The sequence below is a fragment of the Podarcis filfolensis genome (genome assembly GCF_964270895.1).
Source record: "Podarcis filfolensis genome assembly, chromosome: 11".
NCBI lineage: Eukaryota > Metazoa > Chordata > Lepidosauria > Squamata > Lacertidae > Podarcis > Podarcis filfolensis.
Window position 1 is genome coordinate 26,934,822 of NC_139613.1, and position 19,438 is coordinate 26,954,259.

The 19,438-nt window shown below is 43.0% G+C and overlaps 1 protein-coding gene across 2 annotated transcripts in view; it reads left to right on the forward strand.

The window, feature by feature from the left end:
- The first annotated feature begins 720 nt into the window (after window positions 1-720).
- The window catches only part of SERINC5 (serine incorporator 5), a 41,594-nt gene continuing 22,876 nt past the window's right edge, over window positions 721-19,438 (forward strand). The window contains exons 1-2 of one of the 2 annotated variants that reach the window (XM_083576206.1): window positions 721-1,260; window positions 15,950-16,117. In XM_083576206.1, coding sequence (XP_083432332.1) covers window positions 1,234-1,260; window positions 15,950-16,117 — 195 coding nt within the window. In that variant the 5' untranslated portion in view covers window positions 721-1,233. The remainder of the gene's footprint in view (window positions 1,261-15,949; window positions 16,118-19,438) is intronic. The other variant, XM_083576207.1, reaches the window with a different exon arrangement.

Consider the following 19,438-nt stretch of genomic DNA (forward strand, 5'->3'; position numbering starts at 1 on the left):
TGAATTTGAAACAAAGCTGCTCTTGTGCGAGTAAATCCTAAAACATTTGTTTTGTGATAATATGGGATGCCTGAATGATTTTTTCACTGAACCCCCCAGCCAAGCAGACCAAGGCCTCTTTAACCCTGTTATCTTTTCTACTGCCGTAAAGATTTAGCATGGGCATAACTAGTTTATATCTAGAGATCCCAGTGCTGGAGCAATTCCCTTAACTGCTGCAGCGGTGACCAAAGTTGCTGCTTCCAACATCAGTGTCCCTCTGGTTCACAGTATAGGAATAAAAGCTGTGGGGATGGGACAAATTTGTGTGTAAGGGCGGTAGCTCTTCCACCTCATCTCCAGAGCAATCTGCCTCTGACCAAAGGCGGTGGGAGACTATTCCTTTCATGCCCTGCTTGTGGGCTTCCCAGGGGAATCTGGTCGATCCCTGTGGGAAAGAGGACAATAGACTAGAATAAGAGACTTCTGGTCCAGCAGAGAACTGCTCTGATGGCTTAGAAGCAAACGTATTGTGTGAACCAGATCGCGTGAGAAGCAAATCGGAAGCGACTTTCATGCCAACGGCCGAAGGATGGATGCAGCAGGTAACGCAACACCTGCAGAAGCCGCAGCAGCTCTCCCCGCGAGAGGCGTCCCTCCTTCCGAGACGGCACCAGCCTCGGAGGAGGCGCCTCGCCAACCGGCGCCCGCAGGCCGGTAGCTCCGCCCCCTCCTTGGGGAACCTCAATCCCAGGTGCCCTCGCGCTGCGTTTCACTTCGGAGCGTGAGAACGAGGACAGGTGGTCTCCGCCGCGCGCCTGCTTCATTCCAGGCTGCTTCCTTTTTTTTTCCCGTCTCCTAAGCGGGGCGGGCGGTTCCTAACCTCCCGCACCGGAAAGCCATTTATCTCCTTCCAAGCAAAAAACTGACGACAGCGGAAGCTTCCAGCGCGCTCCAAGCTGGGCTCGGGCAACTTACCCAGCAGCGCAGAAGCCGAGCTCGCCAGGCTCCCGTGTTTGTGTCATGCGTCGGGGCGAGCGCGCCGCGCGCCTCAGGCCCGGCCAGCTGCTCTAGGGGGCGCGTGTGCGCTCTCTGCGCGCCTCGGCAACCGAGGGCTGGGCGGCTGAGGAAGCCTTCAGCTGCGCCTCGGCTGCTGCCCGGGCGCGAGGCCGCTTGCCTGAGCCAGCGGGCAGGTGCGGACGGAGAGGGCATTTGCGCGCGGCCAGCCCGGGGCTCGCCGTCTGAGGGGCGACCATGTCCGCGCGCTGTTGTGCGGGTCAGGTAAGGAGGTTTTGTTTTTGAGGCGGGGGGGGGGCGCGGAAAAAAGCCATTCCCTTCTGTGAGGAGAAGGAGCGAGACGAGGAAGCCCCTCCATTTGGAGGCCACCCTTCTCCTCTTCCCAGGCGGATACGGTCGGAAGCCCCACCCTGGCTGCGTGGCAGGGTCCTTTGGGACTGCGCCAGCGCCTGCTTGGCGGCCGCGCTCGCTCTCGTCTTCCCTGGCCAGGATTGCGATTCCTAAGACTCCTCAGCCGACCAGTGCCCAGGGCGGATCTGCCCGTGCCAAGTGCTCGGCTTCTGAGTTTAGCTGCTGGGGAACTGGGTCTGCAGAAAGGACTTTCCCTTGTCGATCGAACAGGCAACGCGTAGGGTTTGCGGTGCTGCTCATGGGTGCCAACTCGGGGCCAAACGGGTGGTGGTGGCAGACCCGTTGGCCTGCATTCAGACGCTGCATTAACAGTCTTGTGGCACATTGAAGATGGTCAAATGCATAATGACAGAAGCTTCCCTGCTCTCGAGCCCAGTTGGTCAGATGTCTAGAGTGAAATCTTGGCAGGGTTATATGCATCGTTTAGTTTCTGATGGATTGGTTAGTTCATGTGCCGCTTCGATTTAAGATCAGAAACGATTAAAAGGAGCTTACCAATAACCGCAAATCCACTCCTTAGATGGTGTGCGGATTGCTGTCCTTTTTCTCTTCCAATGGCTTACAGTGTATGTTTTGTTCAAAGGTATACCCACCATTGAAAGCTTGGGATTTCTCAAGAGGAACTGTTTTTATTACTATGTTAGATTTTATGCACAAAGTGTTATGTAGCACTTTTAAAGACTAAGAAGTACTGTGTAGCAGATCAAGACAGACCAAATCACACCCCCTCATTCTTTCTGAGCATTGCCAGTTTACAAAATAGGCAGAGTAGGTACTGGGTTATGTAGGTACACACATTTTGGGGGCCCTGCAACAACAGATCATAATTGATTTATTAAAATTATTGGTTGGTAAAATAAAAGATGTATTAGGAGATGATTTGTGAGCCCCCCCCCCAAGATTTCGACTGCCTAGGGGCCTCCACAGGGTTTAATCCAACATTGTTTCTGAGTACAGTTGAGAAATTTTAGTTCCTGAAATCTGGATAGTTCATTTAGTTTGTGGGTTGATGCTACAGGGACATTTGGAAAACGGAGGCTAGCATTCAATTGCCACTGTATCCTAGAGCGGAAGAACAAATCAGAATTTCTCTGAGGAAAGCGATACTGCTAATGAATTGTATGCTTTGGCAACAGAAAGCATTTGCCAGTTGTGTTCTCACTCATTACTAATGTCATACAGCCCCACCCTAAATGTATTTGTTTGGGAGCAATTCCTGTTAAGTTCAAAGGAATCCTCTTCCTAATTAGATTATGATAGCCATTCCCAATACATTTCCCAATATTTTGTTTAATTATGCAACAACTTTTCAAACATTGGGCTGTGGTTGTAAAATATTGACAAAAGAGCTACAGCTGCTAATTAGTGGAGAGAAAACATTGTTTCATTCCAGAGTGGCAATGCTTTTGTTCCCTGAACTGGGAACATGCCAAGTAAGTCTAACATATACTTTAAGCATAACTCCAAAAGGGCCTTTGAATCCTCCCTGTTGCTTTTTGTGTGTGAATGTCACTAATGCAAGACAAAAGCACACTGAATGTGTCTTCTCTAGCTACTGTAGAGGTTACAGCAGATGACAGAATGCAAATGCAAAAAGCATATTGCCATATGTAAAGCACATAAGAAAACATAGCTTTATTTAATGGGAGTAAACTCTGCTTAGATCCAGTAGAACATTGCATACAAATGTGCTTCTTTAAAGTTGCCTCTTTGTGCTGTTAATAACTTGAAATTCTCCCTAGCTGTACACAACTTGAACAAGATAGCTGAAAATTCTCCTAAAGACAAAAGGAAATTGTGGCATACTTAAAATCATAATTTGCAATTTATAAACATACGGTACAGTCTGGAGGCCATAATGTTCTTTTCAGAGTTACACCTTTTCTGTTTGTATGTGAAGGCATAACTCTCTGAAAGGAATGAATGAATGAATGAAATTCAACGTATTAGTTCATAGTTGCCTATTGTATCACTGTGAGATTGCAAGCACCAGTTAAAATCTTATCACATGTCACATGTGGCAGTTCCAGTTCCCCATTTGTGGAATGCTATCCTGGGTGAGGTGTCTATTTCTCTCATTATTGGCTTTCAGAAGGAATTTCAAAATGTTACTTTTTACCCAGGCTGAAAGATGCTGCTCCTAGGAAGCCTGGAACCATTGGGTGAGAGAATGTGATTGATACCTTTTAAAAATTCTAAAAACAATCTCTCTGCACACTGGGCGACTTTGGGAGGAAGGGCAAAATATAAACTGAATAAACAGCAAATCACCGACATATTTCTTATATTCTGAATAAGCATATGTTGCACATCTGTAAAGTCATTTGCAGTAGAAGGTGAATATCATTGTGTTTCAGCAATCCACAAATTCAGTAGCTTGGTCACTAGGGCAATTCCATGCAAAGTTTCTGATTACATTCCACCGCAAATGCAAAGCCATGTGTAGGCAGATGGATGCAGAGATGACTACTTCAGAATGTAGGTAAACTATATCTTGTGCCAGGATGCAGTAGTTGTGGCATGTTTTGTGAAGCAGAAGGGTTTCTCCTTTCTTTTCTGTAAAAAACAATACCTTTCCTAACCTGTGAGTATGGCATGGATGGGCAGGGAAATGGTGGAAGGTGCTGATAACAAGCAGAAAATAAGAGACTGAGTATTTGAGGAGCAAAATAATAAAACTGGATAAGCATGTTCCCCTTCAGGTACTGGTGGATTACATCTCTTATCTGCCAATGCTAGCTTGGGTTGATAGAAGCTGGAGTCTAACAACATATTGGGGGCTTCGTGTTAGCTTATCCATGCAGCAAAGGTTTAGCAGGCCCGCCCACTTCATAAATGCCTTCGCCGGGGCACTTAAATGTCCTCCTCACTCATCTGTAACCAAATGGCCCTACAAAAGTGATGCATGCATGTACAGTACTTGGTTGCTTTGGAAGGGGGAATGAGAAATCTCTGCTTCACTTGCTACTAGAAAGAGGGGAAAAACATGGCTGTCAAGTTTTTATTAACCAAACATTGTGGACCTCTCCTCAGTTTATCCACACTGGTACAAGAGCTACAAGGTATATAACCTAGACTATTGACATTTTATTCAAGGAAAACTGCTGGAGATTGATAGAACAGAAGCAATTGTTAAAAAAAATTCCGCAGAGGCATTCTAGTTCCAACACATTCTTAAAAACACCAAAAAAGAATTAAAGTTTGGACAGTGTGTTTTGGAAATGTTTGGCCAAAACAGGATTTTAGGTGTTCCATTATGACTTAATTAATTTTAGGTCATTCCAGTTCTTCCTATCCCTAAGAGTGTATAATTTCCCAAGAATTTTTTTTCTGGGATGAGTCATTGTCATGCACATCTTTTGTTCCTCAAATAACAAATATTTGCCTTCACTATGCTGTGAGCTCTGACAGCGAATCTTAATACCATGAACAGGGTCAGCTCTGAGTTTTAGAAACCAGTCATCCTTAAATTTCATAGGAGTACTGTGGTTAATCCTGGAGTGTTTTTTATATTAGTCATGGAAATGTTACTTTGGGGTTGGTGCATAGGAAACAGCTGCTTGAATTACATTGAGTAGCTGTCTCTATGCAGCATGCTATACATGTTCCATAACTCATCATGTGGATTAAATAAACGTCTTTGCACTATTTATTTCATCAAAAAAATTTTATTCCATAACATTTATACACTACTTGATTATAACCCCCCCCCCAAAAAAAAAACCAACAACAACACAATTTGCCATTTGTTTTCATGATAATTCAGTTGGTAGAGCATAAGACTTTTAATCTCGGAGTCATATATTCAATCAAGGCCCACATTCGGTGAAAGATTCTTGCAAGGGGTTGAACTGAATGACCCTCATGGTCCCTTCCAACTCTACAATTCTATATGATTCTATGACTCTAGACATTGTTTACAGCCACTATATATCTAAGTTTGCTGTACAGCAGTTGTGGCTAAATTGTGATGTCCAGATGTTGCTGTACTACAAATCACATCATCCCAAATCCTTGGCTGTGCTTCGTGGGCTGACAGGAGTTTGAGTCCACCAATGTCTGGAGGACCCTAGGTAAGCTACTTCTCCTGTACAATATATTGATTCCTTGCTAGGCAGCCAGAACCCTGTGGTTTTGATATGCACAGCAATACAAACTGGAACTATCCTTGCACAAGGCAAAATTAATTATTGTTGTTGTTTAGTCGTTTAGTCGTGTCCAACTCTTCGTGACCCCATGGACCAGAGCACGCCAGGCACTTCTGTCCTCCACTGCCTCCCGCAGTTTGATCAAACTCATGCTGGTAGCTTCAAGAACACCATCCAACCATCTCATCCTCTGTCGTCCCCTTCTCCTTGTGCCCTCCAAGTTATCTAATATTAATGAACTTGGCTATATCTTTGGCCATTGGTACCTAACCTCAAAATAGTTGCCCGTCTAGTTTTAGCCTCTGCAGATGCTTCAAAGCACATGCCTCCCCAAGCTGTCTTCTGAAGACACAAAGCAACTTAGACCTAATTGCAATGATTTCTAACTTCTCTTTTTGTGGGTACTCAGCCATCATATAGGTTATATCCTGGCCCTTTGCTAGTCCTGCACAGTTATGATTTGCTTTTGCTTACATAAAAACATCTGCCCCGTTTCACAAGAAACAGGATTTTACATGTGGTTTTTCTGTAGCATTCTCTTGAGACTGAAAAGTTGACCTCTGTTTTAAATAAAGCTGCTGCAGTGGAAAACGTTCGTTATAATTGTTTCTTTTCAGAACGCATTGTATATAAATGAAATGCTGACAGCCTTTCACTGTGATGCTAAGACAAGGTTGTTGGTGAGACTGTGCTTCATCTTGTCAGATCTCCTAATATTACATTTAGCAATGTTTACATTTCATTCTGATTTATATAGTTTTAAAGAGTAAACTTTAAAAGGCCTGTCAGATTTCCTGGGTCCTCTTCTTCTGTCATAGCTACTCTGTTTGTAGAAATAATGCTTTATGATAAAATGTAACAAGGAAAATTAAGTATCAAAATATTGTAGCAAGTTCTGTGAGGTTTGAGGATGATGACTTGTTAATACAACTTGAAAATGTTTCCAGAAGGGTAGACATATTAATCTCTTGCAGCAAACCCAATGTTCTTGTGGCACCTTAAAGACCAACACATATGGCACAAGCATTTGATGAAGTAGATTCTAGTCCAGGCTTCCTCAAACTCGGCTCTCCAGATATTTTTGGCCTACAACTCCCATGATCCCTAGCTAGCAGGACCAGAGGTCAGGGATGATGGGAATTGTGGTCTCAAAACATCTGAAGGGCTGAGTTTGAGGAAGCCTGAAAGCTATGTGATAATAAATGTGTTGCTGTTGTAACTGGGTCCCACAGTGGGTCATAACAATATAAAATACAGCATTAAAAACATATCAAAACAAATTACAGTCACGCCTAAAGCGAGTCCTAAACATATATGTATCACAAGTGTCAAAGACCAGGATAAAAAGGTGTGTCTTCAGCAAACGACAAAACTGTAGAATGAAGGTGCCAGGGGGTTCTTTAAAAAAACCCACAACATTGGTTCTGTGTTTATACTACACAAAGACATACAGTCTACTAGTACTTAAATTTTGAAGATGCATTAGTGTGTCATAGATGTCCTGTGGTTTTAAAGGCCATCTGTGTTTATCAGCAGCAAGGAAAGTTCCCCTTTCCTTGCAAGAAGTTTTTCAGGGGTTTCCTGAATCTGGTAATTCTTCTAATTGTTTACGCTCCCTAAAATTACTGCATCTTCCTCTGAGGCCCAAGGATGAGCATTTTAAAGTGTGGATAAGGGAACCTTTTGGACTGCACAGGCCAGATTGTTAGCTGGATCTGCCTTGTGGGCCAGATGTGAGAGGTGGGCAGAGCCTCCCATAGTTAGTCGCCCAGCATCACCATTATGTCAGTTGCAACGTGTTGCTAAAACAGGGTTTCCTTCCCCCCTTCATTTTAACAGGCATGTAAATCCCTTCCTGAATCAGGAAGAGGTTTGCATAGAATCTTGCCAAACTGAGCAGGATTAATTCACCAGTCATGTGCATTGAGTGCAGACTTTAACCCCCACCTTCCTACACATCAGATGATGTCATTAGTGGCCATGGTTTGGGGAAAATGGTTTTGCAGGCCAGTTTGGATCCCTTGGTGGGGTAAGACTGACCTGCAGCTTGGTGGGGCAAGACTGACCCCCACTTCTGTTTTAAAAGATTAGTACAGTCATACCTCGGGATAAATATTCTTCAGGATAAGTATTTTCGGGTTGCGCTCCGCAGCGACCCGGAAGTAACGGAGCGTGTTACTTCCAGGTTTCGCCGCTCGTGCATGCGCAGATGGTCAAAATGACATCACACACATGCGCAGAAGCATCAAAACACGACCTGCTCATGCGCAGACGCGCTGTCGCGTCTTATGTTCTGTTCAGGATGCGAACGGGGCTCCGGAACGGATCCCATTCGCATCCCGAGGTTCCGCTGTACAGAAAAGCCTGCAGCATAACGTAAACTATTAATAAAAATAATCTAGAAGATGTAGTTATCTTATCTCTGTGCATTATAGTTTAAAAGTTTAGGGCTTGCTGCTCTGTGAAGGGCAAAATGGGTTCTTAAATGGTGCAGCTTTTATGTCGTGTCATAAAAGGTTTGTATTCGAAATACCTTTGCTTATCTTTACACTCACTAAACCTTAGGAAAGGGTAAGCTTCACCCAGGAAAAATAGTATCAAATAAATTAGAATATCGAACACAAGCAACAGGAACAGAACTTAATAAACACAATTAATTGAAATTACATTACATGCCTCTACCTAGTGTCCATCATCGCTATTAAAAGTTGCAGGGAACAGGGTTTCAACCAATTCCACATTAAATGTTGACTGTGCTTTTATAGGAACTTGGCTGTAAAATTGATTCTGGTACAGAATCTATTTTAGGAATGGTTTTCTGAGTTGTGATACAAGACAGGGAATGGTCTGGCCTTGTCCTAGGTATTGCATATTCAGTGCCTGGTGTGGAACAAAAACCAATGAGTGAGAACTACAAAAGACTTCATCACTTCAAATTGAGAGAGCAGGTCGGTCCATTCAAATATGGACAAATAAGATTATCTTTAGTCTAAAGTTACATTACTAAATCTAGCTGGCAATTGATACATTCCAACTACCTGTGTTAAGGATATTATTTCGTAAGATAAACCCCTTCAGAGATTAAACTACATCTCTGAAATACAGCAGTTACTAAGGGGAGGTATTGCACGGATAAATGTTTGAATTGTATGCAAATGTAGTCTTAGCATTTAAAAAAATACTCCATACGCTGTAGGGACAGGATTTAGCCAGCTACAGTTATAACTAGAATTCCTATGATCTCCTAAAACTATTGACCCAAAGGCCACAAAAATCCCCTTAAATCTTATTTTAAAATCTGGCATTGTCGGGATAAAGGAGATAAATGCTCTGCTGTTGTTCCCCTGAGAACACTTCACAGCTGTGACTGGACCAGCCAATCAATATTACCCCGGCAAGCGCTCCAGTAAAAAGCATTGTATGATGCTGTGGAGTGTTAGCCTTTGCTTACAGAATTGTACTGAGGGGTTAAGGCAGCAAATGCAAGCAAGTCAGCGGGACTTGCAAGCAAATCTGTTTAGGATCAGTGTGCCAGTTTTTACTGTTACTGTTTTGCTGTCTGCTTTTCTTCAACTTTTATGAAACAAATACTAAAAAGAAAGCGAGAGAGCAAAGGGGGGGATCTTAATCCTTCAATTGAGATGTTTTTACATTTAAATCCTTATGTGAACATAAACCAGCTATTTTAACTGTATGCTTAAAAAGTGCACGCCAGTAACTTACTTGAAGTTCTTTCATGTTTCTATATTTAATACAGTCAGCCTGCAATTTACACACATTAAATTTGTGCGCATTCCACTTTATGTGCTTGGCAAAAATAAAAATAAAAGGGAGGGGGAAGGGGGGAAGGCATCTGGGGGGGGGGAGGCTTTAGTAATCCCACTCACTATAGCACCCAATGTGTTTTGACTATACACAATTTTGGCTTTAGGCACTATCCCCAGAAACATAACCCCTATGTATGTTGTAGACTTACTGTACATGAATTTGTTGCTGCTATTGCATTTGTATCCACCCTTTCTCCATGGAGTTCAGATAGATTTCTTCAGATGTGAGCAGAAAGCCAGTAATATAGTGGTAGAGTGTCAGAATAGGACCTGGGAGACTAGAGTTCAAATCCCCACTCAGCCATGCAGCTCACTAGGTGACTATGGGCCAGTCACCAACTCTCAACCTAACCTACCTCACACGGTTGCTGTGAGAATAATATGGAGACCTATGTAAGCCACCTTTTGGAGGAAAAGTTGGGATATAAATGCAACAGTTTTCTTTTCTTTTTTCCTCCTGGAATACCTTGGTTAGTAGGCCTGACTTTAAAGCTAAAATGCATTGCTTTCTTCTTTAATGGCTTCCAGTTGTAATCAAATAGTTACCTTACAACTCCTTTCTTCTTTGCATAAATATTCTATATACCGTAGTATTCTCTTTCCTTACACTTTCCCTCTTACTCCTGCAGTCTTCATATGATGAGAAGCATGCCAGAAGGTTCATTGTGGGTGGAGCAGGGTAAAAAAAAAAAGCTTATTGGAAGATACTAGAAGAGCATCTTATATTTTGCCCTTACTTTATCATTATTCTAATAAACTTAGGGGAGTTGGTTCTCATCTGAAAAATAATAGATGCAGTACATAAATATAACTTGAAAGTACTGTATCTGGGCAAATGTAACTGGTTCAACTAGTTATTAAATGCTTGGAAGTAGTAGGGCAACTTCCTTTACATCTTAAGGAGGGGACAGCCTTCTCTCACTCTAGATTGCCAGATGTGAGAAATGTTGTTTACTTTATAGCTTTCCCTGCTTGTATGCCAATCATTATTTTTATTCTTATTTTTGCAACCTTACGGACCTGATAGCACCTCCTGAAAAATGAAGGGCTCATAGATTTGTTAATAACTTGCTGCCACATTTGTATATTCTTTTGGTATTTGATTGGTGGAAATATTTCTTTTTTATCTTTCCATGTATTTATAATATGTAACCAATTTTTTTTTTGTAAGGACAATAGTGTGACATGTGCTGCAGCTTTAGTCAACTTTTATTTTTATTATTTTAAAAAAGCAGGTTGGGTTAATACACCTGCCTGCAATATTACAATTTAATAAACCAAGGAATGAAGGGAATTGCAGTGCCATTTACTAGAAAGCCCCTTTTTTCTATAAGCATATACAGTGGTACCTCGGGTTACATATGCTTCAGGTTACAGATGCTTCAGGTTACAGACTCCGCTAACCCAGAAATAGTACCTTGGGTTAAGAACTTTGCTTCAGGATGAGAAGAGAAATCGTTCTCCAGCGACGCAGCGGCAGCAGGAGGCCCCATTAGCTAAAGTGGTGCTTCAGGTTAAGAACAGTTTCAGGTTAAGAATGGACCTCCGGAACGAATTAAGTACTTAACCCGAGGTACCACTGTACCTCTGAGATGACGGTCAGTTCTTAAGTGGGTGAGAGATGAATTCAACTTCAGCAAACACAGAAATACCCACCTGCTGAAATTGTTGATAAGAAGGCTTAAGGCAAAATTCCAGTTGCTGTGTTCACTGAGGAAAAAAAAAAAGAAACGACTGGGTGTGATTTCTTATACTGCAAAGTTTTTTTTTTTTCATAATGTGTTTCTTTATATTCCTCAGAAGACAGCTCAACACAAAAAAGCTGAATAGAATAAAGCTGTTTCTTGCTTTAAAAAAAAAAGTAGCTAAGCCAAATCAGAATACAGTATACGTTCCCTTTGATACTGTCCTTCTGAGAATGTTCATTGCTTCTATTGGCCTATAAGAGGGAAAGAAGGGGGGGCGGCTTCCCAAGTCCACTGCTGGGTAATACTTTTATTAGGATTGTCAGGGAACTGTCATCTGAGACGAAGGAGGTGAAAGGGCTCATGGAGGGTGAGAGAGACCACTCAGCGGAGGAGGGGACCAGCAGGGGGAGAAGTGGAGTTCCAAGGGAAAGTGAGTCGGAGGGAGGGCTCAGAGACACTTCAAGCGAGAACAGTGGGGAGGTTTCAGGACCTCCCGTAGGGACACCCACTCCTCGGCGGAAACTGTCACGCCGAGAGTCCAGAAGACGCGTTTCCGTTAAGGAGCTTTTATGCTGGAAGAAGTTCCGTAAACGCCCACTGTCCGATTCAACGAGCGATTGATGGAGCCATGCTTAAGGAGCTCCATCACAGACAGAGGTTTGGGGACTTAGCCAAACTCTGAGGGATCAGGATTTTACGCACAAGCAGCTCACCATCCCATCACAAGGATCAACCAAATGTGGCAAACTGCTCAGTTCTCCAAAATTCTTCAACAGGACAGACGGTATATAAAGCAGGGGATGTCAGACCACCAATAGCAGTTTGAAGAACCTCTATAGTGCAGGATTATGGTTTGACTGTAATCTGCCCCACAGGCCCAGATGTGGATCTGGGCAGATGGTTTACAGAGGCCCAAAGGACCTAGCTGCAGGGATTCCAAAGGAGGATGAATGAAGTGCCAGTGATCAGTTCTAAAGCTTCACTTACAATGCAATGCAGAGATCCTCTTTGTTATGACTTGGGACAGACTCCAAAAATAGCAAGCACCGAGCCAACCCCTTCCCATGAGGCTGGATGAGGTGGCTGCTTCAGGCGGCAGTCTCCAAGGAGCGTCACCCCAGTTCTGCGAACCAGCTTTGCTGCTGGTCTCCCTAGCCACTAGGGGCAGAGAGCGACCAGCAGCAATGCTCTATGGAGCTTCTCCCCTCCTGCCGAGTTGGTGAGAGGGGGAAGCATTCCACCATCCAGCTTTGCCATCAGGCAAGGAGATGATTCCCCACTTCAGGCAGTGTGGCATGGTTTTGCACTGGCTTCTCTTGAAGGGAGTAGCCAATGAAAAGTCCTGCTGTCGAGTGAGAGGGGTTGGGGATTCAGAAAGGATTTACCTGCCTGATTGGGGAGACTCCTTGTGGAGTTTGCACTCTCATCACGGGGGGGGGGGTTAGCAGAGGGCTGTTTCACTGCAGGTGCCAAAGCACCTCAGGCCCCCCATGACCAAGTGCATCATGACTGTCCATACCCGAGCAAGCATTACATGCTTTACTTACACAGAAACATCATATGTACGGTAGTCTGCCAGCTATAGTCTAGTAGTTAATCACACCTGCCTTTGTGGTCTGTTCCCAACTCCCTCCCATCCATTTGTCAGATGAGGGAATTGGTTGCAGGCATCCATGTTGCATAGATAGCTTGCAACTCCCTAGGCCAAGCTCTCAAAGCAAGCAGATCTTGCAGCATGGACCAATTAGCTCCAGGTTATCTTGCCTACCAAATGCTGTTTACAGGCCTTCTGGGACCGTTTCACTGCCTGACTTTACACAGACTGATAAGCTGTTATTGCATGTTGAACTCAACAGGAGCATGATATGCTAAAGTAAGGTCTGGGATGGTGTAGTAAAGCTTTGCTAAACCAATGTGGTGGCACATCTTTACATGAGAGCCACCATGTTGAACATGGATGGGAAGGCTGTGGCTCTCGAGATCTTGCCAAACTCACAATTTTTATCAGCCTCAACCAGCGTGGCCAAAGGTCAACAAAATCCGGTGGACCATGGGTTTCCTACCCCTGATGCAGAACAATTTAAAGTGACAGTTGTGATATCTAAACCAGTCTTCTTCTGGCATAGTTCATTTACCAGGCCAACAAAGTTTTTGTGTGGTAATGGCAAAGGCACACTCTTCTTCCTTTGAGGATATAGATAGTGCCACATGTGACATAGGTCCTCTGTGTGAGTGCCCAGTTTACATTGTCTCCTACCTTTTTTGATAACACCCATTTGCCACCCACATGGAGAGGGCCAATCAACATATGACATAGAGGACATGCCCCCAGGACACAGCTCTGCAGTGAAATATGCTAAAGAGATAATTATGTATAGAAAGTGTAAGGGATAATATATTCTTATATTAGCTTTTAATGTTTGGATGTGTTTGTCTAGAATGATGACTGAGCGACATCCCTAATACTTTGTATTTCCCTATCATACCTTATTCAACGCCAGAATTTATACAGAATGCCAGCTAGCACTGAATTTCCTTGTGTCCCATGCTTGTTTGGTTTGGTGTGTTTTTTCCCATATTAAGTGAAACAGAGCTCTTTTGTTAAGATGATCTAACTCTTCACCATTCAGTCTGTCACAAAAGCTTCACAGTGTGTAGTAAATTAATAATGGTTCAGTAAGGCTATTCAGTCGATTCTTGCGTGTTTTTGGATGGCATGAAGTAAGGGCAAGCCTCTAGGTTCCTGTTTACTCAGTGGAAACAAATAGAATTGGTGGGAGTTTTTGTCTGAGTAAAAAAATAGGGAAAAGCTTTACTCTTGAGCCTGGAAGGGTCTGAGTTGTAAGGCTTGGCTTTCAACATTGTCAGAAGTAATTGGTATTAAATACCGTACATGGATTGTGTTTTGCTTGTGATATGCCTTTCTACAACATAATCCATTTTTTCTTATACAAATAATTCTATCTGTAAAATATTTGGAATGTATTTGATCAGGTGCCCCTGTCAAAATTTTCCTGCCACCACCATGCATCATTTCCCTACAGAACTTTTCTTTCTGACTCTTGTCACTCTGGCTCTGCCAGATCCTAAGGACTACTAAGATCAGTGAACACCAGGGTCAGCCATGATGGACCACTGCAGCAGCTAATTTTGGCTCTGAGCAACTTTAGTTTGGTATGGAGAGGTTGAGAAGATGCATGTGTGAGATCTTGGCTGACAAGGAGATTTAAGCTTTAACAAAAGATAGGGGCAGATGTAACCTACATGTTACATTAATGGTACGATTAGCAATCTTATTGTAGGTTTTACAAAATTAAATTCCTTGCATATGTAGGCAGCATTTGACATCAGCATAATCGTGAATGGGAAGGGGAGGTTTAAGCCTTACCTCCACATTTGCAATCCTACCCCACAATGTGGCCATTAACACTGGGGAAAACACACTTGATTTTTACCAAGATTGTAAAGAATTAAACTTTTTTTTTTCTTGAGCACTGCAGTGCAAATGAGTCTCTCTTCTCACACCCCCCCAAAAAGAAAACCTCACTTATTTTGAGACATCCACAACATGGTTGGTAGTCATTACATTAATATAGCAGGAGTGGCCAGTGGTACATTTTGAATTTTTGAGCCGGCGACGTGGATAACATCCCATTTGGTCACTTAGAATCATAGAATCGTAGAGTTGGAAGGGACCAAGATGGTCATCTAGTCCAACCCCCTGCAATGCAGAAATCTTTTTGCTCAAGGTGGGGCTCGAACCCACGATCCTGAGATTAAGAGTCTCATGCTCTGCTGACTGAGCTGTCTACTTCTTGCTCCCTTTTCTTGGGTTTCTCACATATATAGAGGCAGAAAGAGAAAGTGCCTGCATGGACACACTTTGCTTTTTTGACGTATGTGGTTCAAAGCTGGATCAAGTAGAACTAAACAGAGCCCTGAAAAGCACATAAAGCTGAAAGAGGAAGTGAGAAAGAGTGTCACTCTTTCAACTTCTTTCAGTTCAGTTGCTTTTTAGGAGAAAAGTTAACCACCATCGCCATGCCATGACCAAGGGGGCTAACCACCTTCACTACCTCATGACCAAGCAGGGCAATAATAATACCACGATTGGAAGGTTTATTCATTCATTTAGCTAAACTTTCATAAATTATATCAAGGCGGCTGTCAGTTTTTAAAAAGTACAACAATAGTATATAAAGACCCATAAAACATCAGTAGATACTGGTTGGTTAAAAAGCAACATATTGTGGAGGCTTATCTAAACAGTACAGTTTTCAGAAGACATCTGAAAGAAGGCAGGGATGATTCCTGCCCAACTACAGATAGGGAGTTCCACAGGGCAGGACCTGCCACACCAAAGGCTCCATCTCTAGTGAAAATGAAAGCTAACCAAACCACCAGAAGTGCCCCACCAGAGAAGCTCTATGTGATCAAGGTTGGAGTATAGGGGATCAAATGGTCCTTCAGATACTTTGAACCCAAGTTGTGTGTGGGACCTCAAGGCCACTCTTGCTGCTATTGGCACCAAATCGGTGACATCGTAATGCATAGTTTGGCCTATGTGTTTAGAACTTGGAGATTCTAGTTACACCTTTCCCTGTGGAAAAAAAAAGTGGATAAACAAAGAGGAAGGAAAACCTTGTTTCCATCTCTGATCAAGTGGGGTGAAGGGGGAGAGTTTCAAAGTCTAGTTGCACTAGCAATTAGGTTTGCTCTCCCATTCCACCATATGCAGTATTGGAATCTTTCATAGCTTTTGGTGCACCTATTAAAAACATCTCTGTGGATTATAGTAAATGTTCAATGAGCTGTGTTCGCTGATGTAAAAATTATAACAATGTTAACCTTTATTATTATTATTATTGATTTCCTCTAGTTGGCCTGCTGTTGTGGCACTGCTCCGTGTTCACTCTGCTGCAAATGCTGCCCAAAGATAAAGCAATCCACTAGCACCCGCTTTATGTATGCACTGTACTTCATCTTGGTGACTCTCATCTGTTGCATCATGATGTCGGAGACAGTAGCAAAAGAAATGAAAGCACGTGTAAGTAACTGGGTTTTTTAAGGAAGGAGAGGGCAGGTGCTGATACCGGTTGTTAAATGGAATGACTGTCATTTCCAGTAAAAAACATGTGTTAAACTTGGCTCTTGACAGAAGTTTGGGTGGAGAAACTATAATTATTAAATTGCTGGACCCTATCATTTGCATGATCTGTGTTCCAAATTAGCATTAAAATGTTTAGTGTTGTTGTTTTAAAAAATCCCACTACTGTCCTAAGAAAGTTAAAGACTCACTGTCTGTTGATTTCATCCTGTGTTTTGCTTTGAAAACTGAGAAGTAGGAAGAGCTAGGAGGAGTAGGAAGGGACAGTAGAAAGGGTAATTGTTTGTATGAAGGCAAAAGATTACGGCTCTCTGAAACTTGAGTGTTTGGCAGATTTAAAAGAGAGAGCACAAGTGACTCAGGCAGGTCCTTTGTTGGAACTCTTAGCCTCTTTCTTGTGCTCTAATGTTCGGCAGCAACGTGTAGAAAACTCAAGGGCCTCTCAAGTTTATTGTGTAATAGAACAGATCCAGAAGCAATAATTGCTCTTCTGCAGAGAGGAATACGGAATTCCGGTTTCTCACTCTTTTTTCCATCTCCATCCTGATTTTAATGCAACTGCTGTTCCCATTCATTCAGTTGAAAAATGATTGCATTATTAGATTGCCTGCCAGTTACAGACAGCTCTGACACATGCACCCTGCATATGAAGGATTGACATAATCTTGGGGGTGAATCTCTAGTCTGCAGACAATACAGTTCATACAAATACCAAGCACTTTTCCTCATGCTTGTCTGGAAGGAAGGCTTACAGATAAACAGTTGATTACAATTCAGGCATCATTGTAAGAAGCATGGCAGATGTCAATGAGGTAGGGATGGGAAGAGAGAAGCCTGAAAACTCTGCAGTGGTATTTTCTTTTGATGTTTCCTGCCTGTACAGTGGTACCTTGGGTTATAGACACTTCGGGCTACAAACTCCGCTAACCAGGAAGTGTTGCTCCAGGTTAAGAACTTTGCCCCAGGATAAGAATGGAAATCGCGTGCCAGCGGCACAGCGGCAGCAGGAGGCCCCATTAGCAAAAGCGCACCTCAGGTTAAGAACCATTTCAGGTTAAGAACGGACTTCTGGAACAAATTAAGTTCTTAACCCAAGGTACCACTGTAGAAGAAACAAATACTGTACTGCTGCTATTATTCTGTACAGAGCTGGGACAAAAGTGACCTGATTGCATAAGCAACCCTATTTGCAGGTGTGTTTGTGAAGCAGAGAGAACAAGAAGTACACCACGGAATCTGCCTTTCAGTTTCAGTAGCATTGCCACTTGATCAGAACTGGGGGGCTGGCCTTCAGCAGGGAGTTGTGACAGCTCCCTTTTAACTCTTCATGCCTCCTTCTGACTTGATTTTGTTTGCTTAGCTTTCTGCAGTCTCCAGACTTGGCTAACCTCTAGTTTGGGGTCTTGATCTAGCCACCATAAGCAATTTTTTTCTGCCCCCATCCCACAAAAGATCCCACCATTCATGGCAAAAAGTTATTAAGAAAAATATCCCGATGGGGATATAAGTTGCTCTCTCCCCAGTCATATTGATCATATGATCAGAGAGAAGGCAATAATTACCCCTCTTTAGCTGTTCTTCACAGATTAGGAGAGTCTCTCTCCCCTCCCCCACCTCCTGTTCTTCTGTGGGAAGAGAGGGAGAGGTAGCCAAACCCGTTGCTGGCATTTAGTCTCAGGAGGGTTGATGCAGGATTTGTGCAGTCCTTGGATCAAAAAAAGTTGGCCACCCCTGGCATAAGCAGTTCTTCTTCTGGAAAATCTTTAGTAGTAGTATTCATCACTGCATATTGGTACGGAAAACACCAGGCTAGGGCAGCTACAGTATTCTGGTCTGATTTTTATAAATGAAAGTGTTTGCTGTTTCAAGACTGATGTTCTGGAAAATGTTTATTAAATGTTTCCAGACCTTAACAAAACAGTGTGGAGTAACATGCTTCCTCAGCAATTTAGCAAAGGACTGATAATGTTGGCCAAGTTTGTAGAGACTTCATTCTTTAGTTGCCAAACTGCCTTCTTTTTATAGACTTCCATCCTCAGTTTTGTAATTGCTTTAATTCACCCCTTAGTGGAAGTGGCCTTAGACTTTCATCAGTCAAAGCAGTCATTTGATGGTGAGACATGATTTCTAGATTTTGTGCCCTTTAAGCCCAGAGTCCAAATTTTGTGGTTTTGCTAGCCCTACAACTGAGTGGGAATTTGAACCTGGCACTCTCTAGTCCTGGTTAAACACTCAAAGGTCTCTTCCGCACTTACCGGTACCTTTTGCCCCTTGCTTTATAGGCAAAGGTCCATGCTTTACTGAGCTGTGTCCAATAGCTCTGCCCTTCCCTACTCCGGCCGCCATTTCCCCCAGAAAAACCTGCTCTTTAACTCTGAATCAGAACAAATGGCAATTTGGGTTTTCTGTGCATTTCCATTTGCTCTGATTCAGCAGTAAAGAGTGGTATTTCATGGGGAAAGTGTTGGGGCATAAAGAAAGTGCACTGCGACAGGGAATGATAAAGTGTGGACCTGTGTCTAGAAATGTGGCACAAAAGCAAGTCTGGATGCGCCTACATATTACACCACCATGGTTCTGAATTCAGAGCTCATTTTATGGCTCTTTGGATCATGGCCAAGGTTTGGAGCTGTTGGCATAAGCAAATGGAAGTATTTCCTATATCTCAGAATAATTATATTATGTTCCTACCAGGCATAGTCTACATCTTGCATATTTTCCCTTATCCAGAAGCCGTTTAAGTGAAAATATTTTTCTATATGTTGTTTTCTTCCAACTCCACAAGCTGGGTTTAGTCTTGGAAGAGGTTCTTGGAGACTTGGCTCTGTTCATAAGAGGGAAAAGGGAGTGTTAATGGTGTTCTATTCAGCTGTGATAAAAAGTTCAGTTACTCCACACACATGAGGATATAGAGAGGCCTTTATTTTATTGTAAATGCTTGTATTTGTATATCAGTGCTTCTATTTTCAGGCTGCCTTGGTTGTGAAGGGGTGGGAACCAGTCTTCATAGGGGACACAGCTGAAGTATAGAGCTTCAGATCAGAAGCTTGCTTTGTAAGATGTGTTTTCTGAGCACAGCTCCACATTCGTGTGGTGAGCTTGAGACCAGAATGTGTAGCTGGCTGTTCTTTTTCCATGAGCGAAAGCACGGCCACAAAAGCAAATATTGAGTAAACGAGAGCTGGAATTTTCCCCACCTTTCTGATATTTTATTTCTGTAACTGTTTTGTAACTAATAAGCATTTCATGCTGTTGGGAGTT